We start from the raw sequence: 26,733 nt of genomic DNA, 5'->3' as shown, positions 1-26,733 counted from the left end.
ATTATCAAATCTTTGATTCATGGTAACAAAACACCGTTAGCTCTAACGTAAGTTCCCTCCTTTTCACACTATCAGTTGATGTCCGAAGTCTGCTTCCTCAACTCCTCTCCAATGAATTAGTGGGCTCTTCTGAGGAGAGAATGTACACATTCGTTTCAATTTACCCCGACAAATAAAAGCAGCTGCTTAGTTCATTATGAGTGGCAAAGAGCCAACAGAGAATGCTCCCAGTGCAGGATCGGCTTAGTGCCAACTTAAACACCTCTATACTGCCTCTTCTCACAAGTCCGGCCATAAGGGGTGTGGTCATAGTACTCAGTGCTACAAGGATTCTGAAATGCCACAGACCCCATAGACAACTCAGGACAGACTGTCATGAGTTACAGCAGCTCCCAGGCCTGCCCTGACTTATGCCGGTGACTGTTTTGTTCTCTATGGCAGCCTGGAAATCAAGTGGTGCAAAGGTGGCTAAAGCTATCTTTGGCTCCTCCTCTTATCTTCGGGTTGTGTCTCTCAGGAGGTGTAGCACAGAATCTAGTCCCCTGAGACTGCTACAGTGCCATAAGTGTATTCTTGCTGCCTATTTACTTTAGGGGAATTCACAAATGTGTCGGAGAAAAAACCTATTCAATGTGTTGCTCCACCAGCTTTTTTATATCCTGCTCCCTAAGCTACAGTTGTTCCTCTTTAAAGTCTAGATCTCCTGTACCAAATATCAAACTGTATTCTATGCAGACACTAGTAAAAATTTAAGCAAGTCCACTATCATCTAGTACTGATTATTTTTATATGCACATGTATTAAAATACACATCACCCATTATGTAAGATATCCATAGATAATTTTCTATTAAAGTCCTGTGTTTCCTTCCTAATATTTTTATTGGATGAAATTTAAATAGAGAGAGAGCGAGCAAGATGAACATAGACATTTATGAATGACAACTTAGTCTATTTTAAATGGTTGTTTCCTTCTGAGCCGTGCTTAATTTGTAATGAAAGAGGTGCCAGGGCTCAAGCAGTTATTTTTACTTTCTTAACTGACATGGCAAGCCCAGAGTTGCTGGGGCTATGAATAGCCAAGCCTAGAGGTAATGTGGCTCAGCCCAGGCACTAATTAAGCACTGCTTCAGAGAATTGGTATTATTGGATATTAGAAACAGATCTAAGTCACAAAATTTGGATCAAAATCTGGATCTAGATTTCAAACATTCTAAAGGTAAAGGATGTAAAGACCTGAGGGTTTGTTTCAAGGCATCTGTTACTGTATATAAACATAGAATGTGAATTCAATGTGAAGGAGGGACTATCTCAGGTGAGCCCAAATGTACATAGCTTTACTATTTATCTGATTCCTGTCCTATATTGTACTTTGGTTCACTGAGCTCACACAAAGGCATCATTAATTCCGTGAAGGTAAAATAAATCAAACTCACCTTAAGTATAATTTAGGGAATCATATTTATTAGAATTATACTTATAACCCTTCTACTGCTATGGATGTTAAGGATAACATTTTAATCTTAATGTTTCTTCTCTTCTTTTTCTCTTTGTCTGCAAAATTAGAGGTGTGGATAACTGCCCACATTTTCCTGTAAAGCGATATACACACCTTTAATTTTGGTCATTTAGGCATCTAAGTACAGATTTGTAAATAATCACATACTTGCACATCTTAATTACCTACAAAGATTGTGCAAAATTGGAGAGGAGCCTTGCAACCTATTCCTCCCATCTCTGTATTTTTTTTAATACTCTGCATCCCATCTGTGACTTGAACCTTATAGAGGGTGGGGGGGGGGGGGTAGGAGGAGGGGTTTCCTGTCTGTCTTGTCCAAACATGAGACCACTTTTCTCAGTCTAAGGCTATGTATATGCTGCCGCGGTAAGTCGACCTACGCTACCTACGCATGAATAACGTAGCAAGAGTTGACATACCTTAGGTTGAGTTACCGCAGGGGGTTGACGGGAGAAAATCTCCTGTCGACTTACCTTACTCTTCTCATCGGGGGTAGAGTACTGGGGTTGACTGGAGAGCGATCTGCAGTTGATTTGGTGGGTCTTTACTAGACCCGCTAAATCGACCGCAGGTGGATCAATCTCAGAGCATCGATTCCCGCTGTAGTGTAGACCCAGGGCCGACGAGAGGGGGGGGAAGCCGGTACAAATTACTGGGGCCCGGTGGTCCGGAAGGGGGCCTGGTTTCCCCGGCTATTTAGCCGGTCCGCCCTTGCCAGGGGGCCCGAAAAAATTTTTTCACCGGGGCCCGAACCTGCTCTCGGCGGCCCTGTGTAGACCTGCCCTGAATCCCTACATTTGTTTAAAGACATTTGTGACATGTGACATGCCGATTTTGATACAGCTGCCTTTGGAGCTGTTGAACCAGACTGCTGAACTACTCTGAGTACTAGTAACGAGAACTCATCAGATTGGTTCCAGCGCCATCTAAGGACCTGATTCTTCTCTCACACCTAGTGTAACTCTATTGGCTATACTGAGGCTTTATCTACACTAGCACTTTTGTCAGCAAAACTTTTGTTGGTCAAGGATGACATAAATTTCACAAACAAAAGTGCCAGTGTGGACAGCGCTATGTTGGCGGGAGCTTTTGCCACTCACTGGGGGTAGTTTTATTATGCCAGAGGGAGAGCTCTCTTCCATCGGCATAGAATGGCTACATAGGAAACCTTATGACGGTGCAGCTGCAGCGATACAGCTGTGTCGCTGTAAGGTCCATAATGTAGACACAGCCTTAGTCTAGTGTAAGTGAGAGGAGAGTCAGATTCTGAGTTTTAGTCACCACATAGAGTGGAAACAGTGCACAGGATGACTAAAAACCAACAATGCAAGAATTAAAAAATGGAAAGCTTCAATGTCTTAAGGGCAAACATCTTTTGCGTGGGAATCTCTTGACAGAATAGCCTACCAGGCTGTGCAGCACCAGTTACAATCATATTAATATAATCACTTCTAAAAATATTGTTTAGAAAATAAAAAATGTGCATAACACACTGAAACACAAGCTGTTTCCGTGAACATTCCTGATTTTGGTGTTTATCTTAGGTGGCACCTGGGATCAGGGTACTAATCTTTCAGGCCCAGATTCAAGTAGGGACTTAATACTCACAAGTGAAAATGAGTTTCATGGACTCACTCTAGTTAGGGCTGGTCAAAAATTTTCCATTGAAACTGTCTTACAATGAAAAATTGGGGCTTTGACTTAAATTTTTTTCCACAGAAACTTTCTGCTCCCATTCTCCTACAGAGGACAAGCTCCCCAACTAGACGTCATGTCCCATGATGCACTATGACTGCCATGATGGTTGCAACTTCTCTTTTCACCCAGAAGGGAGATGTTGATGTATCATGTAGTCTGACCAAGGAGCCTGGCCTAGAGAGGAGAATGGGAACATGATACATCCAAACTACAATTCCTATAAAGCACTGCAGCAGCATTTCAAAACTGCAATATATGTTTTTGGACGAAATATTTGGGATTTTGATTTTTCACCAAAAATATGATTTCTCCATAGAAAAACACCATTTTCCAACCAGCTCTAATTCTAATTTCCCCCCGCCCCATTTTATGGACATTGTCTATATCATGCCAATTCCCACCAACACTGTTCTTTGATAGTTCATTCTATTGGTGTACATCACAAAAGCATGACCCATTTTAGAGATTACTGTCGGTATTTGGGGAAGAGATGCCCATGCAGGAATAGTGGGGGTGTTATATTTGTGGCCTGAGCAACTTTGGGACAGCTGTGTGGGGAACCTCACAGGCACTGATAGGCATATGGTCCTCATTGTCATGGACATTAACTTTCCTCATAGATTTAAATAAAAAAATCCAAGATCTTCCCCATCAAACCAATATTCTCAAGGAGCTTCATCTGGGTACAAGACCAGCAGTCAGCCTGGAGGTTAAGATAGTCCCTTTATTTTAACTTAATGTTGGATGGAGCCATCTCATATTATGTTTCCTATATTTAGTAGCATGAAATGTACTAAGAAGAGCCTGATCCAGTGCCCAGTGAAGTCTTTCTATTGAATTCAGTGGGGGCATGGAATCAGTTCCATAGACTACATTAAGCATTTATTTTTACTCCAGTAGCATGAAAAGCAATGAGAACTGCTGTGTGAGAATTGTTATTCATTGCAAGATGGCTATTTAATGACCTTAAATAAACAGCTAAGATCTGATTCTCATTTACACTAAAGCCCTTTGACATTGCTAGGGTGTAGCAAGGACCCTCAGAGTCAGGCCTTAAGACTGTAATACAAACACAGATTCAGCTAATACTTCATAACGTGAAAAGTTGAAAGAATAATTATTCTTTTGTATAAACTGTCAGGCACCTCTTTGTAATGTTGTTTGTATTTCATTTTACCTTCTGCATCGGTTAATCCCACTCCTGACTGCTTTACTGATTCTTGTCCATTCTGGCTCATCTTCCCTCTGTTGAAAAAAGCAGTTTTGTAACGGTCAATGAAGCCTTGAACAGAAGATACCAAAGCACAAAAGAAATCCTCAAACAGAAAGGGCATTGGTACAGTCCAAAAAGAAAAGAAACAATCACTTCCTGACATCCCTCAAGGTGCCAAATATTTTTCATAAATAACAGGAAAAGCAATAACTTTGCAGAGAATGTGATTGGACATGCAGAATTTCTTGTTTCTGTAAACAGCAAGTCTCCCTTTGTCAACTGGAAGAGACTTCAGAGATGCTAAATTCTTTTTTGCAGAAGCTTGTAATCACATCTTTGGAAAGCTTGTTACTTGATCAAATTCTACTCTCCCAATCGGTCTCTTATGGTTAAGGGGAAAGGTGAAATAAATAACACAGGTCCAGAAACTGATCTTAGTTACACAAGCATTATCCCATGTAATATATCACAGCTCTTGACCGGATGCAGTGTTGTTGCAGCCACGTTACTAGCAGGATATTAGGGAGACAAGGTGGGTGAGGTAATATCTTTTATTGGACCAACTTCTGTTGGAGAGCGAAAGAAGCTTTCAAGTTTACACAGAGCTCTTCTTCGGGTCTGGGAAATGTACTGAGTGCCACAGCTAAATACAGGGTGGAACAGATTGTTTAGCATAAGTAGTTAACATATATTTCAAGGGACCATTAAAGGTGAAGTAGCCCATTAACAGCTCTCCAGTCATAGGGAAGAAAGGAGGGAAAAAATGCCCAATAACAACTATGTAGGTGAAACCAGACTATCACTACATTCTCCAATGAACTCACACAGAGAAATATAAAAGAAAAAAACACAGTATCACCCATGAGTGCACACTTTTCACAAAATGATCACTTCATATCGACCTCTCAGTCCTCATCCTGAAAGGAAACCTGCACAACACCTTCAAAAGATGAGCCTGGGAGCTTAAATTCATAATGTTGTTAGACACAAAAAATCATGGACTTAATAAAAATACTGGATTTATGGTCTATTACAATAATCTATAACACACAACCCCCCTCTTCCCCAGCTTCCCTCTCCTCTTTCCCCCACTATGACTGGCGAAGCGTTAATGGGCCTCTTCACCTTGCATGGGCCTTTACGATATATATTAACTACTTATGCTGAACAATCTGGTTCGCTTTGTATTTAGCTATATTTCCCAGACCTGCAGAAGAGCTCTGTGTAAGCTCAAAAACTCGTCTCACTAACAGAAGTGGGTCCAGTAAAAAATATTATCTCACCCACTTTGTCTCTTTATGTTTTTGGTCACATCATTCATGAGTCAGTGCTCTTATACCATAAGAGGCATCCTCAGCAAGATATTTGAATTAGATTACTATGATTTGTACAGTAAGACAAGTTTTTGCTCAATCACAGTATTTCTTTAATAACTGTTGTGATACTACAATTCAGGTTGGGATGGGAAGGCTCTTTCATACTCATTGAGCATGATAAACAACTCATCATTGAGACACTATAACTCTGATCTCATCTATTATGTCTGATCTTGACAGCTACCCAGTGTGATAAAATTCCTTTGATTTAGAAGAAGAGTTATTTTTTCTATTCATTTGGTTAATATGGGCAGGTTTTTATCTATGTTACAGAGATCAGTGTAACAGAGATCAGTATCTGGTCCTGTGTTGTTTATTTCAGCTTACTCTTTAACTATTCTAGCAAGTCACAACATGCTTTGAGGCATAATTACAATCCTCCAGAAAATAAACTTTGCAATTTTGAATTGACTCTTCCAATTTACAATGGATGACCTTACAATATACCGTGATAGAGATGTAGTGCCAGATCCTCAACTGGTGTAAATCGGAATTGTTCCATTGTAGTCAAATGGAGCAGTGTTGAGCTACACCAGCTGAGGATCAGGCTCTTAAGTTTCACATTGCAGAAGGAAGTGGTCCTTCTCTGTGATAAAATAAAAAAAATCTGATGGGGAAAAAGTAAATACTAAACAGAATTTTGAATTCAGTTTAATTGCCTAGCAAAGTATTTCTTTTTTCGGGATGAACTTTATTACGAAGTATGGCAAATATGCTGTAGAGAATTATTAGTACCCAGGGTCAGATTCCCTGCAAATTGTGTAGTCATTTACCATTCTAGTTTAGTAGCATTTCACACCCGCCTCTTTGCACTGGGGTAAAAGTCTACACAATGGATTGGGCAATGAAGAATCTGGCCCCTATTCTCCAGCAGGGTTTGGTCTGAGTGACATTGGTAATTTTCAGAAGTTTCATACAAGCGCTGGCATTTTAATAATGAGAGATGCAAAAAAATGACCCACCAAATGCAGTGATTTTATAAAATGCTTTCTTCTATTGTTATATAATCATTAATTTCCCTTGAGATTTTTAACAATGTCTAACATCTGCAATGACATGCTTCTAATTAGCTACCTCATCAAATAATCCCCATAGTATCACTTTTTAATTTTTTTTTTTCTTAGCTAGATATTCAAATGGCCAGCAGCACTAGGCCCAAAATAAGAGTGGTTTAAAACTCAGGCTTCCCTAACATGCCATGGACTTGTATTTTATCTTTAGGAATCATTATAAACTAATTATGCATCTGGGTTGTAAAATACAATTAAAAATAATTTTTGTTCCCCTGAAGTACAATTTGTTTTAATCTACAGCAAGGTTGAGTGAAAGATTCAATAAAAAATTAATCAGATGGAACTTAACTGCCTGAGCTCATTTCCCCCTTCCCCTAAGCTGCTGAAGGGGAAACTTAAAAGTAAGATTGAGAGCTCTTTTCCTTGTTAGCATCTAATAAGTTACAGTCATTTGCCATTCCACTACATTTCAATAAGGGATGAGCACTTTGGAATGTCACAAACCCTAGAGAACAAATTGGTTTTGTTTATAAAGTCAAGAACCTTTAAAAAAAGTTGCTTTCATCTCTTGTGCATCAGATTTCAGGATTGCAGAGCAAGAACTGACCAGAGTGTGCTGGGAAAAGGCCAAGGAAAGGAAGATTTCCTTGAAAAGGTTCATTAGACATTAGTGTGGTTCCAGCCCAGTGTTGGGCTGATAGCACTGGCGCTGGCCAAAGGGTGGGTCTGATTTAGAAACATGGGGTCAGAGTCAGAGCTGGAGGAAATCAGAATTTCTCTACTGAAGTGAGGTGCTCAGCATCTACACACCTCTCTAGCAATGGGAGTCATGTTGCTGTTAGGTCTCAGACAGCCCCATGTTTTGTACTCCCCTCTGAAGAGGGCCAAACGGTGCCAAGCCATAGCCAGCACTCTTCCTAGCAGCATTAACCGACTCTTAGTACCACACAGTGGTGGGATTAGGTGCTGCAGCGAATAGGGTCAATATGCATAGCCAGCCTGGTGTGACCAGCTAGCTCTTCAAAGACCATCAGCAAATGTTTCATGGACCAGACAGACTTTGAAAACAATTGATCTATTTCCGCCTGAAGAGTGTTAACATCAGAAGGGGAGAGAAATTATCTAGCATGATACAAGGGGTATAACTAGAAGTAATGGATAAGGTTAATAATAATAAAGCTTAGTCTTGTAAAATAAGGATAAACTTCCTGATGGTGAAACTTGTCAGACTGTGGAGAATACCCCTATATTGGCAAAAGAAGGGATTTGATGAAGAAGTCTTCCTCAAACTGCTATGATAATGCAGACATGGGCCGAACCAAAAATACAAATTCAAATTCCTAAATTTTGGGGAGGTTTGGATCTGAATTTTGCTGTTAGTACCTGTGTCGAGAATGGGGCCAAATTAAAGACGCAAATTGAACATCCCCAAATTTGGCAGAAGTTCTGCTCTCCATCAGCACTTTGTGTCTCAAGCCCATCTCTACAAATGTGCACAAAAAGGAACGAGGATGAGGTTGCTCCTGGATTGCAGAGATTAGTTTGTTCTGTAGAATCATGGGTATAGTGGGCTTGAACATTTATAATTGTGCAACAGTGGAAAATGCAATTACGGACTCTGACAAGAGTCCTATCTGGTTAAATGCTATTAGCTGTTATACTGTGTAACACAAGTCTTGGGAAGAAATGACATATGAGGAAGCCTGAGGCCTCAAAGTGCTGTACATAGTATTGTCAGGACAATACAGTGTATTAAAGAAAAAGCCTTACATTCTTGGAATAGGAAACAGATTGTTCTCCCCTGTGGTGCTGCTGCTTCCTTCGCTATCCATGCTATATCCGCTGCCAAAACTACTGGCTGACGAGCCAGTGGAGACAGAGCTTTCTGTAGGTCGGTGGTTGGTAGGCCTTGCTGTACAGAGCAGGAATAATGGGTTACAAAAAAGCTTGTAAGATATAAATGTAATCAATGTTAAGAAAGTGCTATTCATCACAATTACATGCTGCAAACAACTTTATGCTCTACTTTACTTCATATTCATTTGACAAAGTGAGTAGGATAGTCCTACAATGAGAATCCCAATGGACCTTCCTGTTACTCTTTATGAAACATTCCTTCATTGCATTTGATGACTTTTGATACAGTACAGGGAATCCAAAGGAAGTATCATCGATACACCATCTAGTCCCACACAAATTGTGTATGGAAACATCCTCCTCTTCAGACATCGTACCATTACATTTCTCAACTGCTCATTAATATCTTTGGTAATCTTACTGTATGCCTTGAGTTTTTAAGCACAGCCCTTAGCAATTTAGTAAACTGGTGCTAAACCTCTATTTATTAGGTTAATTTCATGTGGTGACTGTATGTCAACTCTAAAGAAATTATTTTTGCTTTAGATGGTTTATTTTGGTTTACTATTTTTGATACTCAAAATTAATTAATTCTCCTGCATTTGGCCCTTGGCAAGTTGAGAAATATATACAGATAACACACTGTGACATTACACTTAATAAAGAACAATGAACAATATCTGTTCACATGTTGAATAACACAATTTCCCAGGAAAAATAAATATAGGTTTTTTTTCTTGAAAAGATTGCTATGGATGGCACTTTTCACTTATTTTAATAGAATGGATATAATGCTGAGGATAGAAACGTTTGTGCTAAAAGCTCTCACTTAGTAAAGTTTTCCTGTCATCTTGGTCAGCTTTAAAGCTTGAAGACAAAGAATACAAAGGGATTGTATTTATACATGAAATGTGCCAAAAATCTAAAAACAAATAATTTCAAATACAGCCCAGAACCCAGATAATATCCCATCCAAGTTAATGATATTTCAGTTTGACTTGGTGTGTGTTATTTCCGGTGCAGGCTTCTGCAAACTGCCTTGCAATGTGACCCGAAGTTAAATAAGACACCCTAAATATACTTTGAAAATGGATTAATAATTGACACTGGAAAATAGGGATAAAAGGAAACAGTGCATCATGAATCATTGGTCTGTCCTAACCATCAGTTCATATTCCCACAATGATTCTTCCCTTGTAAATTCAGCCATCAAGTAACTCTTTAAAACTCTATTACCATTGGCTGCTTTCAGTCACTCAGTCCAGCTATTTGAACACTACCTAGGTTCCTTTAAGACCCCGTTGGTTTTGAGATGTATTTCATGACACTTTGCACTTAAATTATAGTCACTCTTAAGAGACGATTAGCAGGTAACTTTCCAAACCATGCCTGCCTCAGTGAGATACCCACCAAAGCCTCTGTTTTTCCAGAGAAGACAGACACAGCACTATAACATACTCTGCCAAAGAAGAGCCCATCAGATAGGTGAAATTACACTAAGAACTCTGCCACTTGTGGTACTCCTGACAATTCATGTGAGCAGGGAAATGGATTGTGTAGGGAGTAGAAGGCCTGCCAAAAGCATATATTTCCAGAGATCCGTGGGGCAATTGAAGAAATCTCAGGACAAGACCCGCACTGTGCACCATGGCCTCCTACTTCTGGCAATCTGGATTCCTCCTTGCTCATGCGTGAACCAGAGCCACCCTTAATCTAATTTCTGAGACTGTTTGCAGGATCAGCACTAATCCCAGTGATTGTTTCCAGATAAGTATGTCATAGGATGATGTCACATAGAATCATAGAATATTAGGGTTGGAAGAGACCTCAGGAGGTCATCGAGTCCAATCCCCTGCTCAAAGCAGGACCAACCCCAACTAAATCATCCCAGCCAGGGTTTTGTCAAGCCAGGCCTTAAAAACCTCTAAGGATGGAGATTCCATCACCTCCCTAGGTAACCCATTCCAGTGCTTCACCACCCTCCTAGTGAAATAGTGTTTCCTAATATCCAACCTAGACCTCCCCCACTGCAACTTGAGACCATTGCTTCTTGTTCTGTCATCTGCAACCACTGAGAACAGCCTAGCTTCATCCTTTTTGGAACCCCCTTTCAGGTAGTTGAAGGCTGCTATCAAATCCCCCCTCACTCTTCTCTTCTGCAGACTAAATAAGCCCAGTTCCCTCAGCCTCTCCTCGTAGGTCATGTGCCCCAGGTGCCTGATCATTTTCGTTGCCCTCGGCTGGACTCTCTCCAATTTGTCCACATCCTTTCTGTGGGCGGGGGGAGGGGGGACCAAAACTTGATGCAATACTACAGGTGTGGCCTCACCAGTGCCGAATAGAGGGGAATAATCACTTGCCTCGATCTGCTGGCAATGCTCCTACTAATACAGCCCAATATGCTGTTGGCCTTCTTGGCAACAAGGGCACACTGCTGATTCATATCCAGCTTCTTGTCCATTGTAATCCCCAGGTCCTTTTCTGCATGGTCCCTAGTTGTTTCCTCCAGCACTTGTACCAGGAAGTTGTCCCCAACACTCTCCAAAAACTTCCGGGGTTATCTGTGTATTGCTGTATTGCTCTCCCAGCAGATGTCAGGGTGATTGAAGTCCCCCATTAGAACCAGGGCCTGTGATCTGGCAACTTCACTTAGTTGTCCATAGAAAGCCTTGTCTACCTCATCCTTCTGATCCGGTGATCTATAGCACACGCCCACCACAACATCACCCTTGTTGCTCTCTCCTCTAAATTTAACCCAAAGACTCTCAACAGGCTTTTTTCGAGTTTCATACTGGAGCTCTGAGCAATCATACCGCTCTCTTACATACAATGCAACTCCTCCACCTTTCCTCCCGTACCTGTCCTTCCATGTTTATATCCATCCATGACAATGCTTCAGTCATGTGAATTGCCCCACCAAGTTTCTGTTATTCCAATCACATCATAGTTCCTTGATTGTGCCAGGACTTCCAATTCTTCCTGCTTGTTTCCCAGACTGGCTCCCTCCTCATGCCATCACATCTGAGCAGCCATGCCCCCACAAAACCCATAAAAACCCAAAGTGGTGACTGCGCAGAGGGACGGTGTTGCTGCTCCTTCATTATGAAGTTACCTGCCAGTTAGGGTCATTAGTGCACATCTCAGCTTGTCCAGGGTTAAAACAGAGGGGAATGATATGTCTCCCAGTTTCCTTGTTTATTCTGTAAAGACTAGTTCCTGGAGTCCCGAAGTCACTAAATTTGTCCTCCAGTGGACCTCTTCTTCCTCTATATCCTTATGGGTAGTAGTAGGAATACAGAATTCAGCACAGCATTCCAAACAAGACCTCACCTAACCTTAGAATCATAGAAATGTAGGGCTGGAAAAGACTTTAAGAGGTCATCTAGTCCACCCCCTTGTGCTGAGGCAGGACCAATAACACATAGACCATTCTGATAGGTGTTTGACTAATCAGTTCTTCTTCCAGTGATGGGGATTCCACAACCTCCCTTGGAAGCCTATTCCAGTGCTTAACTATCCTTATAGTTAGAAAGTTTTTCCTTATGTCTAGCCTAAATCTCCCTTGCTGAAGATTATCCCCATTACTTTTCATCCTACCTTCAGTGGGCATGAAGAACAATTGCTCACCATCCTCTTTAAAACAGTCTTAATGTACATGAATACTATCAGTTCCCTCCCTCCTCAGTCTTCTTTTCTCAAGTCTGAATATGCCAGGTTTTTTTAACCTTTCTTCATAGGTCAGGTTTTCTTTTGTAATTTTTGTAGCTCTCTTCTAAACTCTCTCCAACTTGTTCACATCTTTCCTAAAGGCTGGCACCCAAAACTGGACATAATACTCCAGCTGAGGCCTTGTTAATGCCAAGTAGAGTGGGCCAATTAACTCCTCTGTCTTATATACAACATTCCTGCTAATACATCCCAGAATGATATTAGACTTTTTTGCAACTGCATCACATGGTTGGCTCACATTCAATTTATAATCCATTATAACCCTCCAGAACCTTTTCAGCCATATTACCACCTAGCCAGTTATTCCCCGTTTTGGAGTTATGCTTTGATTTTTCCTTTATGAAGTACTTAAATGCTGTCATAAGACTACTTGTACTCAATAGCTGAATTTATCTCCTGGATTTTACTTACATTTTGAAGGTGTCAGAGTTCTATTCTCTGTGAACACCAAACTTCTTTCCTGGTGCTCATTTGGAATAAAATGTCCTTTTAGGGTGTATTTTGCATTCAGTATTTTTCGTTTCTATTCTTTACTCTACCCTACTTTACATTTTTCCACACTGATTTCCTTTCCCATCAACTCTGTTACTGGAATTGAATATTAGACATGGTGAGCCCAAGTTTAGGTTTATATCTGGATTTTGAAGACCCCAAAGTTCAATGTGTGTTATTCATTTGTGTCTGATCCACAAAGGGAATGAGTCTGCCACTACTCTACCTATTTCTGTAGAGTAGATCTGTTTGAACTTCTTTTTTCCCCACAAAAAGTTTTGACCTTTAATTGAAAAAACAAAATCCACAAAGTTTGTAGCCATAATGTTTTCAGTTTTTGGCCGAAAACATTTAGTTATTCAACAAAATGTTGAATCTTTCCACAGAAAGCAGACACTTTTTGTGAACATTTTCCTTTCATCAAAAACCCAATTGTCCATGGAAAAACAGTTTTGATGGAAAACTTTCAACCTGCTCTACGGGCTATGCTCATGTGTTAGCTCTAGAGATCTTGGGTTCAACTCCTGGTGATAACAATGTCATGATTATATGATAGGGTTACCAGCAATAGGAGGATAGTGGACCTGATGACCCAAAAGATCCCTTCCAGTTCTGTGTCCTATGACATTCTAAACTCCTGTAAGGAAACGGGCGAGAAAATGGTTCTTAGGCTGGAGCGCTGGGTAGAAACAGTAGTCTAAGAAATAGTCTAAGTAGTCCAAGACACTGCCAACAGCCTTAAGGGGCCCTGGAAAAATCATCGGACTGCATGGAGTGATCAAAGTAGGGGCTGAGGGTTAAAGGATGTACTATTAGTCTCCTCCTTGGTAGTGGTTTGGATATCTGCTATTGGCCATTCGTTTTGGTGTCCATTCCGATCAGGTGGTTGATAACAAACTCCTACTGTTAACTTATCATCTTATTCTCTATCTAATTTTGAGCTGCAGTGGTTGATATGGCATCTCAGTATATATTTAATTGCCAGCAATAAAATGATTTGTTAACACTCACATCATGGGTCTAATGGCACCAGCGACTGACATTGGTCATGAGATTAATGGCACCAGAACTGCTATCAGTTTGCTCTTTTTCAGTTGAGTTTGTATAAGGAAAATGTCCAGATTTTATTTTAACAGAAAGGCTTCTAATGATTTGTGCATGAATGGGATTGGAAGAGCTATTGATTGCCTTCTAGGCTGAAAAGTTTTTCTTTCCTCTGAATCTGCTGCTGTCCATGCTGTACCCAAAAACCCCTAAGATTAAGAAAGTGGAAAATAATAGATGAAAAAAGAAGCCCGTGAGGGAGGCGAAGGTTCACATGCCTAAATAATCTTCCTAGTCCTCCATGAAAAAGGATTAGACATATACAGGTGCCACCAATATGTCTTCTGCATTCAGTGCCATTAATGGATCCCAGTGAAGACTTTCCCACCAACAGCAAGCTATTCATGCAGCTATCTCTATATACCTACCTTAGAAAACAATTGCAGGATAAAGAAAATTGAAGATTCCTCACTTCTCCAAATTAAAAAAAAATAATCTTAACACAATACTAGTTGTCTCCACATAGGGGTGATTGGGGGGGGGGGGTGTGATGTTATGAGTGTGATATAATATCTCATTGAAAGATGACAGGGCCAGAAAGAGTTAATTAACTCACAGACTGACCTGACCCATGGCCAAACTTTACAGACTGGTTAGGAAGATATGTAAATGAATTGAGCTTTGAAATGCAAGTCTGCATTGTTAGAGGTAGAAGGGTAGGTGTTTGCTCAGGTCTTGTGATGTAAGCAAACAAGTCTTGTTTGATTCAAAGATCAAAAAAGGAATATTAACATTTAGGAAAATACTTGAGTGAAATAGTATTATTATCTATATGTCTCTTTGAAGGTTGTGGTAACCTGTGTCTGAACTGTTTAATGGATAAATTACCCTGTGCTAATTGCCAGGATGTTTGGAAGCAGGAGAGTTAAGCCTATTGTTTTCTCAGGCCAAAAGGTTGTTGGAAATGTATAAGAACCCTGGGACACGATCCTGCTTCATCTCAGATCTGCTTTGGCTTTCAAGAGGGGTAAACCTTAAGCCACGAAGATTGAGATCCCCAGCCATTGACTGGAGCCACCCTGAATATGGACATTGGACTATAACCTATGGACTATTTCTAAAAGGACTTTTGGCAACTACAAGCTCATCTCTGCTATTTATCTGAACCTCAAGAATTGAATTCAAGTCTGTATGTATATTGATCTTTTAACCAACACTCTCTTTTCTTTTTAAAATTTTTTAGTTTAGTTAATAAGAATTGACTATAAGCATGAATTTTGGGTAAGATCTAAGTTATAATTGGACCTGGGTATGTGGCTGACCCTTTGGGGTTGGAAGAACCTTTTCTTTTATATGATGAGATAAGATTTTCAGTAATCGTCATCATATCTGACGTGTGTGTCTGGACGGAGGCCTGAGGCTGGGTACTTTAAGGGAACTGCGTTGTTTGGACTTCTGAGTAACCAGTGAGGTACTATAGAAGCTGTTTTGTGCTGGCCTGGTAAATCTAAGTATTGGAATATCCACCAGCGTTTGGGGTTTGTCTGCCCCGTTTTGTTTGCAGTTCACACTAATTGAGTGACCTCAGCTGGCTCCCACGGGCAGCCCCGTCACAGGGGGGTGGGGTTAAACTTGTGTATTTATGGAGCCAGTTAGAGAATCAGATTCCATAACTGGAGAAACATGAGTTCCAGGTCTCAAACGTACTAAAGGATAATGTCATTTTAAAATCAATGGGAAGGGGAAAAAAGAATCCAAATTTTACTACTAAATCTCCCAGTGAAGGGGGCTTGAGACTACAGAAAAGAAATGTGCATGTGGTTTTTTTTTAAAGCTAAGCATAAGGGAGATAATTCACACAGCACCTACAGCCATGTGCTGTCAAATCAATCAATAGTGAAATGGAAACTATTAAGCACCGCCAGACTTCCCAGCCATTCATCTAGACTGAATGAGCAGTTTGTTTAAAGAGGGGAACTTGAGATTAAATGTGGGGCCAACTGATTTAGATAAAATAATAACTATATCAAAGAGAACCTTCTTCTGAGTTCTAAATTGCAGAGAGTATCTTTTCCTCCATCCCAACTGTTATTCCTTTTTACATGACTGGCCAGGACCACAAGCTGAAGTGCCAAAATGCCACCAGAAAGCCTGTACTAGTTGCAACCCAAGCAGTAAGCACCAGAAATCTCATAAGAGAACCGTTCTTGCTAGATTTTCAGCCCAGTTTGGCAGAATAAAGACAGAAGTATGGGCAGCTTGTATAATTATTTAGACTTTTCAGGATGTGTGTGCATGGGGGGACGGGACACCAAAGAAGCCACCACAGTAGCATTTAACTTCAGAGATGGGAACTACACAAAAATGAGAAAGCTAGTTAAACAGAAATTAAAAGATATAGTCACAAAAGTGAAATGCCTGCAAGCTGCATGGAAACATTTTAAAAACACCACAACAGAGGCTCCAATTAAATGAATACCCCAAATAAAATAAAAAAAAGTAAGAGGACCAAAAAAGTGCCACCATGGCTAAACAAGAAAGTAAAAGAAGTAATTAGAGGCAAAAAGGGATCCTTTAAAAATTGGAAGCTAAATCCTACTGAGGAAAATAGAAAGAAGCATAAACTCTGGCATGTCAAGTATAAAAGTATAATTAGGCAGGCCAAAAAAGAATTGGAAAAGTAACTAGCCAAAAACTCAAAAACGAACAACTTTTTTTTTAAAGTACATCAGAAGCAGGAAGCCTGCCAAACAACCAGTGGGGCCACTGGACGATCGAAGTGCTAAAGGAACACTCAAGGAAGATGAGACCATTGCGGAGAAGCTACATGAATTCTTTGCATGGTCTTCACTGTAGAGGTTGTGAGGGAAGTCCCCACACCTGAGCCATTCTTTTTAGGTGACCAATCTGAGGAACTGTCACAGATTGAGGTGTGTGCATACAACCTTTATGTATGCAGTAACATCAAATCCCTCCTGGCCAGAGGTACAGAATCATTTACCTGTAAGGGGTTAATCAGTTCCATTAACCTGACCTGACCTGGCACCTGACCAGAAGGACCAATGGGGAAAGAGGATACTTTCAAATCGGGGGTGGGGGGTGGGGGGAGGTTTGGTTTGTGCTCTCGGTGTGTTCCCTCTTGAGACAAAGAGAGAGACCAAGCAGGTAATCCAGTTCCTACTGAAATGATACATCTAAAATTACAGATATTGTAAGTAATAGCAAGGAAATGCGTTAGATTATCTTTTGTTTTAGCTTGTGAATTTTCCCTATGCCAAGAGGGAGGTTTATTCCTGTTTTGTAACTTTGAAGTTGAGCCTAGAGGGGAATCCTCTGTGTTTTAAATCTTTTTATCACCCTGTAAAATTACCTTCCATCATGATTTTAAGGAGGTGCTTCTTTTACTTTTTTTTTTTTATTATAAAGTTCTTTTAAGAACCTGATTGGTTTTTAGTGTCCTAAAAACCCAAGGGTCTGCTCTGTGCTCACCTTGTTAACCTATTTGGTTGGTATATTATTCTCAAGCCTCCCCAGGAAAGGGGGTGAAGGAGCTTGGGGGGGTATTTTGGTGGGGATAGGGCTCCAAGTGGTCCCTCCCTGAATATTTGTTTAAATCGCTTGGTGGTGGCAGCAATACCGTCCAAGGACAAGGAAAGGAATTTGTGCCTTGGGGAAGTTTTTAACCTAAGCTGGTGGAATATAAGCTTAGGGGGTCTTTCATGCGGGTCCCCACATCTGTACCCCAGAGTTCAGAGTGGGGAGGGAACCCTGACAACTCTCTAAACCTTTAAGGTTTGCTCATGACAGTTTGAAATAAGATTAAAAACCACTGCTCCCTTAAAGTTGCTCAGCGAAACCAGTGTCTGTGTTATGATCCAGAGAGCACAGCGGTCCTAGTATTTCATTTCTCACTCGAGGGGTAGGCCCATTTACAGTGGCTCCTGGTCTTGTTTAGAACTTCTGGAAAATTGCAATATATAACCCTCAGAAAGACGTCAGGCACATAAATAATTGATTCCATACTCCAGCTCAGCTCCCCTCTCCGCCAAGTTTGAATTCAACCAATTGCCTTTGACAAGAGACCATCCAACTGAATGGTAAAGACACATTCCACAGAATTCCGGTAATAAAACCTAGCCTCTTAAAAAGGAGTACAATGTGTCCAAATCCGGAGTGCATCACAAGATTTGGGGCTTTGGAGGACCTGGTGGTCCTATCAACTTGCTCTTTCAGCAAGCAACCAAAGAAAGAGCAGGTGGGAATTAAGTGGAGCCACAGTTCTGCCTCCCATCCTAAATGTGCCAACCATGTGATCAAGCTGGTGGAATGTGTTACTTCCTCCATTGTAACCATAGAGCCTTAGGAGAAAGAATGCCAGCTGGTTGTCCTTCTGCAGCAATGCATCACCAAGTATCCTCAACCCAGAACTGTGGCAAAATGACATCATCTTGGCCAACACCAAAGACAGAACCAGAGCCTGCCAGAGCTAAAAGCATGAATTACTACCAGCTCTGTATCTGTAGTACTCACATTCTTCATGAACTGAGTATGGGGGGGTGAGGGCACACAACAAACACTGATCGGTGGGATATACCACAATTTAGCCCTAAGAGTCCCATTCTGCCATCCTTCCTCACTCTGGATAGTACTTTACTCCATGAGTACTCCCACATATCTGCCATTTTATATTGATTTTTACATTATGCGTTGATTTGACCATATGTTTTATATTTATAATTTTGTGAAATTTCAGTGGGACTTCCCACAACGTGCAGTATCACACAATGTGAGTAATGGTGGCAGGATAGTGTCCTACTAAAAGTGCTGCAATGTTGTTTCTTTACTCAACAAAGCAATCTTAACAATCTAGTTCTAGCACATATGCTCCCTGGGGCTCAGGCCACTGGCTAACAGACTTTTGAAATAGGAATTATCGGACAAAGACTCTGAACAATTTCCTGAAATTACATGTCATTTTAAAATGGTGGAAGAAAAAATAGTAAGACTAGCAACAGCAAAAGGTGCCAGTACTCAGGCTGGAACCAAAGATAGCATAAGATTATTACTGTCTGCACAAAACGGGGACAAACTGTTCTTGTTTTGATAATGACAAAAGGATTCTGGAAAACTGGTTGTTTGTCGCAATAAGAAAGCTTATTTAATTTACCCCGAAATTAGGAGCCCAGAGAAGCTTGGAATAAAGCAGCTTTATTGGGCAGTAAATTATTTACAGTGTGAAGGAGTCATCCCAAACTATGGCAAGAAATGAAAACCTGGTATTGCCTGTTAGAAGCATTCAATGCTTCTGTACATGAAGGGAGCTTAAGCTGGTATTTAAATCTCTACACAATCCTATCCAGTCCAAGCAATATGAAGTACCCAGGAAATCAGTTGCATTTTCCATTCCAAATTGGCCAAAGCCAGTAAAATAAAAGCTACCGAGAGGAACTGCACAATATTGCATTTTTTCTGGTAAATGGCTCACAATTACACGGTGCTCACTAACTTATATCTAACCAAGTTTACAATGCAGTCGCATATATATCTGCTTAGTACACAACACTTCTACCTTGTTTTATATCCCTAAACTACTTATGTTTTACATCCCTACTTATGTTTTATATCCCTAAACTACTTGTTTTTTTCTGCAGCAGTTTCTTATTGTGTCAAGTAAAAGAAATTGAGCATAAGCAAGAAGGCAAACTCAATTAAAACCAGTCTTATCTCACTTCATGTCCATATTGCCCTTTTGACACTAAACTCCACTAGCATGCCTTTCTCTCATAAGAACAAGTACACTAATGTACCATTCTCCCATGGGATATACAGTAGTGTCTGCTTGGAAGCACATAGACAATACGCAGCTGGCTATTATGAAGTTCATGGTTCGAATCCTCTACTCAGCTTCTGCAAATTTTACTTTCATGCAATGCAGGCACCTTTGAAAGATATAAAACAGTCTTCCTGAGCCTACAAAACTTCCTCCTCTGCTTCTTTATCAGTCGACTAACTGTACAACATTTTTATGCAATGACAGAATCAAGATGAAGCCTGTTGCATTTCAGGGCAAAGCCAATCACCTCCTTTGTAGTTGCACAAGACCACTGGCAGCAGAACTGTTGTGTAAAGAAGTGAGCCAAAGAGAGGCCATTGCAGGGCACTGCACAGCACTTTGTTCTGCTTGAGTTCCCTGTACAACAGGATGTGCACTGAGAAGTGACCAACTATCTTGTATCACCTATGAAGTCAGGTAACCACTATGAGTTTATTTTCTGGGTTCTGTACTTCTAACTTCTTAAGAGTCTGCTGTCTGTATGAGCTGCTGCCATTTTTGTGTGGCAGAACTGATACAGCATCTCACATGTAAAGCTCATACTGCGTTCTTCTGTCTTGTCATGCAGACTTTGCTATTGTTCTTCCTTACTTTGTTGTTTCCGTTAATCTAAAGTAAAAGTCATTGAGACTGAAAGTGCATGGGTTGCTCTTTGGACCAAGAAAAAAATATTCTGTACTTTGAAAAGGTATTTATATAAAGTCAACAAAGTAATTTATTTTGTGCATATCTCTATACTTCATTTTGGTTTTGTTATATAAATCATTCACATTCCAGAGCCTGGTGAAAGGTCAGTCAAAACAGCTTGAAAATCAAATATTCAAAATTATCTGCCATGAATGAGTTACAGAACAGTAACTGGCAAATAACTTTGATCAAACAAATTTGAGGATGAGAAATGATCTGCAGAACAGGAAAATGATGCAAAATTTGTTGAATAAATTATACAGTTAATGCTAATTCTGAATAAAAAACAGTTAGAACTCATGAGTTCCTGCATCCTAGCTCAATTCTCGGTTCACACATCTCTTAGAAAGTGCTAGACCTATCAAGAGAGAATATATTCTGATGAGATTTCCAGATCAAAAAAGGCTGGCTAAATACTGGAGCTGTTCAGAAAATCTTCAATGGGACCATTTTCCATCAGAAATTGTAGTTTTCATATCAAAATGACTTTTCATTTCAATTTCTTTCAGTAGAATATATAATATAATATAAAAATTTAAAAAGCTCAAACAACCCCAAACAAAATGCTTTTGGGACTTTTCCAGAGAATTTTGAAATTTTCAGGTTTTATTCCAAATTGGAATGAAAACAAATTTCTAAATCCCAAAAGCCTCCAGAAAATGGAATCTCCATTCTCTGCATAGTGCTACTAAATATGTTCTTATGCCCCGTATAAACATTCCGTTTGTTGGAAGAACCTTCATATGTTTTGGGTTTTGCTCACTATTAGTATTAATAACAATAATTGTTCAATAGTCTCCTTCCATTCTAGGGAGACATGGAAAATTTGAGATAAAAACAGAAGGGTAATAAATGGGGGACTAGAAACAAAATAAGAGTTTTTCTTTTTATCTTCTTGACGGGGAGTAAAATAATAAAGCTGTCCTACCTATCTACTTTAGTTCAGACACCACGTGGTTTAGGACACAAGCAGAATAATCTGGGCCAATTCCACAGCAGATGTAAATCAGTGAAGTGCTCCAAAAGACAATGAACCTAGCTGATTTACATCAGATGAAGTTCTGGTTGGGAGGCAATGATAGGTAGGTGGATGATGGCATACCTAACATTTAGGTTTGATAGCACAATTGGCCACAACAGAGAGGAACATATTTCTACTTTAGATATTGCTAGGATACTATTCCTTTATTCCTTTCCTTTTCACTGGTATTTGCAAAACTCTGCATTGAAAAAACAACGAGGAGTCCTTCTGGCACCTTGGAGACTAACACATTTATTTGGGCATAAGCATTCGTGGGCTAGAACGCACTTCATCAGATGACCCAACCACTCCCAGTCTTTATTCATGCCTAATCTGATGGTATCCAGTTTGCAAATTAATTCCAGTTCTGCAGCTTCACGTTGGAGTCTGTTTTTGAAGTTTTGTTGTTGAAGAATTGCCATTTTTAGGTCTGTTATTGAGTGAGAAGAGAGAGTGAAGTGTTCTCCTACTGGTTTTTGAATGTTATGATTCCTCATGTCAGCTTTGTGTCCGTTTATTCTTTTGCGTAGAGACTGTCTGGTTTGGCCAATGTACATGGCAGAGGGGCATTGCTGGCACATGATGGCATATATCACATTGGTAGATGTGCAGGTGAATGAGCCCCGGATGGTGAGGCTGATGTGGTTAGGTCCTATGATGGTGTCCCTTGAATAGATATGTGGACAGAGTTGGCACCGGGATTTGTAGCAGGGTTTGGTTCCTGGGTTGGTGTTTTGAGAACACTTCAATCTCTCTGGCCACTCTTTGGGTCATTAAAAAACCTAAACTTAATTTCCCCAATATTAATTTCTCCCTACTGTTACTCACACCTTCTTGTCAACTGTCTGTAATGGGCCACTCTCTTACCACTTCAAAAGTTATTTTTTCCTCCCTTGGTATCTTGCTCTTAATTGATTTATCTCGTTAGACTGACCTCACACTTGGTGAAGCAACCCCCATCCTTTCATGTATTTATACCTGTTCCTGTATTTTTCACTTCATGCATCTGATGAAGTGCCCATGAAAGCTTATGCCCAAATAAATTTGTTAGTCTCTAAGGTGCCACAAGGACTCCTCATTGTTTTTGTTGATACAGACTAACACAGCTACCACACTGAAATCTGCATTGAAAGTAATACATTGGCAGTTACAACAACATGGGGTGGAGGGAAGAGAATGGCTCTATGTCCTAGCTGGAATTCCAGCAGCAGAAGTGTGCAATTAGTATTTTGTTATAACACAAGAACTGTTAAAGCATGCTTAAGCAGACCTGGTTAAAGGCATGCATTTTATTAGGCAATGTGAACACAGTTAATCCATTTTTCAACAGAAGAGCAGGTCCCCCAGCAGAATGGAAGTGCACAAATCACTGTTCTATCATATTATTTAGCACATTGTTTTGTTAGGGACTTACACAATTATGGTAAGATCAAGTAAAGGTCTTGATTCGCATTGACATTTACAGCACTTTACAGAGGGTAAATAAATAATTAAACTCTGCAATGAATCAGTAGACATGGCAAGAAGGATTCTGGCTTTGGTTGGTTTCTCGGCCATGTCTTTCTGCTCACCTCCTTCGGGCTTGACTGGTCCATCAGACATCACTTTTCTGAGGGCTAGTTGGCTTTGGTCTTTGTTGTCATTGGCTGGTGGAGGCAGATTGTCAGACTGAGTTCTTTGAATTGGGAGGACTCCTGCTATGCTGTGTCTGTGCTGCTTCCTGGCATGATTAGACTGACCGCTTTTATGTGCTGCTGTGGCAGTGTAGGTGAAATGGAAACCCAGAGTATGTATCCTCAGATGGAACCAGCTTAAATGTTATTCATGCAAACAGAAGTGTTTTGTTCTGCACTTAAATAAGTAGGGTTTTCAAACACCAAAGAGACACCACATGCACAGCATTAAAGGGTGTGAAAACTGGCTGTTTCTTTATTAATGACGGTGGGACAAGGAAAATAGTTTCCCCCCTCTTTGTGTTTTATACCACGATGAGTTTATGGCACACCAACAAACCCTGAAGACAAACACAGTGTGTCCACAGTTGGAAGGTTTTAATTTGCAGAAACTAAATCCTCAACCAGTAATAAGATACAGGTCTGAATTGTACTCTGTAGTGCTAGAATTCTGAATGGAAGGTTTGTCATTTGTGAATCTATTTCCAGCGGCCAGACAAATCCTATTCTAGCCCTAAATCAATCTGTGGTATAAAGCATCTAATGAAATGGAATCCACTACTACAGCAATTGGCTTAGAAAAGCCCAAGGAGAGTGGAATGATAAGATTATTAATACTATTCCGTACCTGAGTTCCTTGTTAATAGTCTGGTATATTTATTGTCAGCCTACTGTTCACTAATACGAATTTATCTGAAATGTTGTACAGAGTAGGTTGCCTTTAATAAGCCTTTCAAAAGAGTGGAATGTTAGAGACTTATAAGCAACCATGCTTCAAATATAGGAAATTGAGTCATGCTGTTAAGTAACGACTGTTTTTTCAACCTGAAATCCTCCCCACCATTATCCTCCAGTGTAGATGTCCTGCTTGTTTTCTGATGTTAATATCATGCTGTTAATGTGCTCTCAATGCATGTTGGATGTGATTCTTTGAAAGCTGGCAGCCACCTATCTGGGGTTTGATTATTTCTGTGGTTGAGATATTTAGCAACACCAAAACAATAACACACAGTGGAAGATTCCATGAGTCATGCACAGTTCTGGAATGTCATGGGCCACGAATGGTGGGAGTGATGGAGAAACAGCCAGTTTTACCGCAGTCTATATAAATAAAAAAAAAAGACTTCTAAATAGGAGGAGTATATTGTACTTATATGTGTTAACACACACACACACACACACACACACACACAAAGAAAGACATTGAACAGAGTGAGCACAATGTGCCAAGAACAGAAACAAACAAAAAGCAAACCGGGAAGGACAGCAGGGGAAAAAGGCAACAGATGAACATTAAGCTGCCATGCTGAGGAATTTATTTGCGTCTTTTACTTGGTTGAAGGCGAAGCTGTTGGACAGCTGCTTCAGCAGCAGCGATGGCTGCCCCAGCGTCTTCAAGGTGGGTTTGAGTGACGCTGGTTTTGCTTTGGCTGCGGGATGGTCCATGAGAGCGCAGATGTCCTTCGGAAGAAGATTTAGAGCTCCCGGGACTGCTGTGAGATTTCTCAATGGTGGGCATCTGCATGTCTGATGGGGAAAAGGATAAACATGAGTGTTATTTCTATTAAATAAATAATCTCTCTCACAGAAAATTGTGTTTCCAGGCACAGTCCTGAAATGCCTCACTCCACCAGTAGCCCCAGCAGGCACTGTGTCTGGCACAATGAGTCACAATTCCCTCCCTGCTTTCCTGTTGCTCTGTGGTCCAAGGTATAGTTTGCTGCTGGCCTATACCAGCAGCAAATTCTGACACCTCCCATGCTGACCCAGCTTTGCTTGCTGGTGAACTGGTGGGTGGAGCCAAGGCTTAGCACATTTCCTGTTCCTCCTTACCCACCTGTGCTGCAAGAAGGAAGCAGGCAAGCAGCACCATTTACCCCTGAGTGTCCAGACTCAAGTCCAAGCTAGGCCGAGCAAGTTTAGGATCCCCCTGTAGTGGTGTGTAGTTCAAGTCACAATCTAGCCCTTATATAATTATATCCACAGCCCTCTCTGATTTAGACAAGATTTATTGTCCTTGCAAGTACACAGTGCTTTACAGAATTGTCATCATAGCAAAATTACACCAAAAAGAAATAGGACAGATTGTGTGTTATTACCAGAACACTATCCTGTTACTTTGCTGCTGTCATCTGGCCTCCATCTGTACTGCATTATCACATGGACATTGCTCTGGTACTACATGTGCTGCATATATACAATGTTTGCCAGCTGAGATATTGGGAAACTGCTATATTTAGTTTGGAAAAAAATATATTCTGAAGAATGATACACGTTGACTGTCGGTTTTGGAGACACTGAGGCTGATTCTTCACTCACTCACGTTAGTGTAACTCCACTGAACTCCACTACCGCCACTGATTTCAATGGAGTTACTCCTGATTGACACCAGTGTAAGCCACATTCTACTCAGGCCCGTAATGAAGGTGAAATGAACTTACACTCATTATGATTTTTTAAAAAGATGTCAGTTTGACAATGTCAGAGGACAACAGTTTAAATATTAGCATACATGCTCAAAACACAGTGCCATAAAATACTAAATGAAATAAAAAAGAAAGCCTAATCCAAAGTGGTATATGTGTTGAATTTTGGCCAAAGACATAGGCAAATGAAAAGTACCATGAGATCTCTAATACCTGTGCACAACACATAGGATCTCACTTTATAATATACTGTTTGAAAGACACAATTACTTAGTAAACTGCATGGTACTGAAAAGGCCAAATTCAGCTTTGGTGTAAGCAGTCGTAACTCCACTGAAATCACTGTGAGGCTCAATTTAGCCTTTAATAAAAGTACATATGTAGAAAATATATGCAAGTCACTCTGTTTTTCCATGGGACCCTGAAAATCACAAAAGGTTCTGTTACATCATATATTTCTGAGGACTTGTTAGGGAAATTTCCCATAGCTCTTACCCTTGGATGGGTCAGGGAAGATTCCGTGACTTCTGCTCTTGATGACAGATGGCTTTGGTGATTGCTGGCTGCTCTGCCCAGAATGAGATTTCCCATGGTCAATACTTTCAGTCTGCTCCTTCAGAGGATACCACCTTGGGGTGTTGTCAAGCTGAGAGGTGCTGGATAGCTCAATCAATATCTGCACAATGACATATGATATATCTGATTAAGATATAACATGAGACACAAAGAGGACTGAATCTGATCTCACTGATGCTGGTGTAAGTCAAAAGTATCACACACAAAAATTAATAGAATCATACCAATGTAAAACTTATAAGGGGAAGATGAGATGTTAATGAATATTTGTTACTAAAGAGATCTTGTATAATATAAGAATGATTCTGAAAGGTTCTTTAAGTATTTATATGTGCTTGATGATTATATTCAAATGTTAATATCTATTATTTTTTACCCCACAAAGGAAAGAGATAGCTATAACTTTAAGTATTAAGGGAACAATTATTTTCCATTGCTTAAAAAAAACAGTACTCAGTAATGCCTTTTAGGAATCAGAGCTGCATTGGGGAGGGGAAGAAGATGCCTTGAGTGCATTGCCATGAGAGGAACAACTGTGCAGACCTTTAAATGATGTAGCCTGTGCTCCTCTGAATTT

The 26,733-nt window shown here is 40.3% G+C and overlaps 1 protein-coding gene across 1 annotated transcript in view; it reads right to left on the bottom strand.

Moving 5' to 3' along the window:
• Positions 1-26,733, bottom strand: part of PCLO (piccolo presynaptic cytomatrix protein) — a 554,357-nt gene that overhangs the window by 42,964 nt on the left and 484,660 nt on the right. The window contains exons 19-23 of the mRNA XM_065409113.1: positions 26,076-26,256; positions 24,487-24,681; positions 23,053-23,235; positions 8,589-8,730; positions 4,394-4,461 (exon numbers count right to left, since the gene is read on the bottom strand). Of these exons, the coding sequence (XP_065265185.1) occupies positions 4,394-4,461; positions 8,589-8,730; positions 23,053-23,235; positions 24,487-24,681; positions 26,076-26,256 (769 nt within the window). The remainder of the gene's footprint in view (positions 1-4,393; positions 4,462-8,588; positions 8,731-23,052; positions 23,236-24,486; positions 24,682-26,075; positions 26,257-26,733) is intronic.

Source organism: Emys orbicularis, chromosome 1 (genome assembly GCF_028017835.1).
Source record: "Emys orbicularis isolate rEmyOrb1 chromosome 1, rEmyOrb1.hap1, whole genome shotgun sequence".
NCBI lineage: Eukaryota > Metazoa > Chordata > Testudines > Emydidae > Emys > Emys orbicularis.
This window is presented reverse-complemented; position numbering and strand designations above follow the sequence as displayed.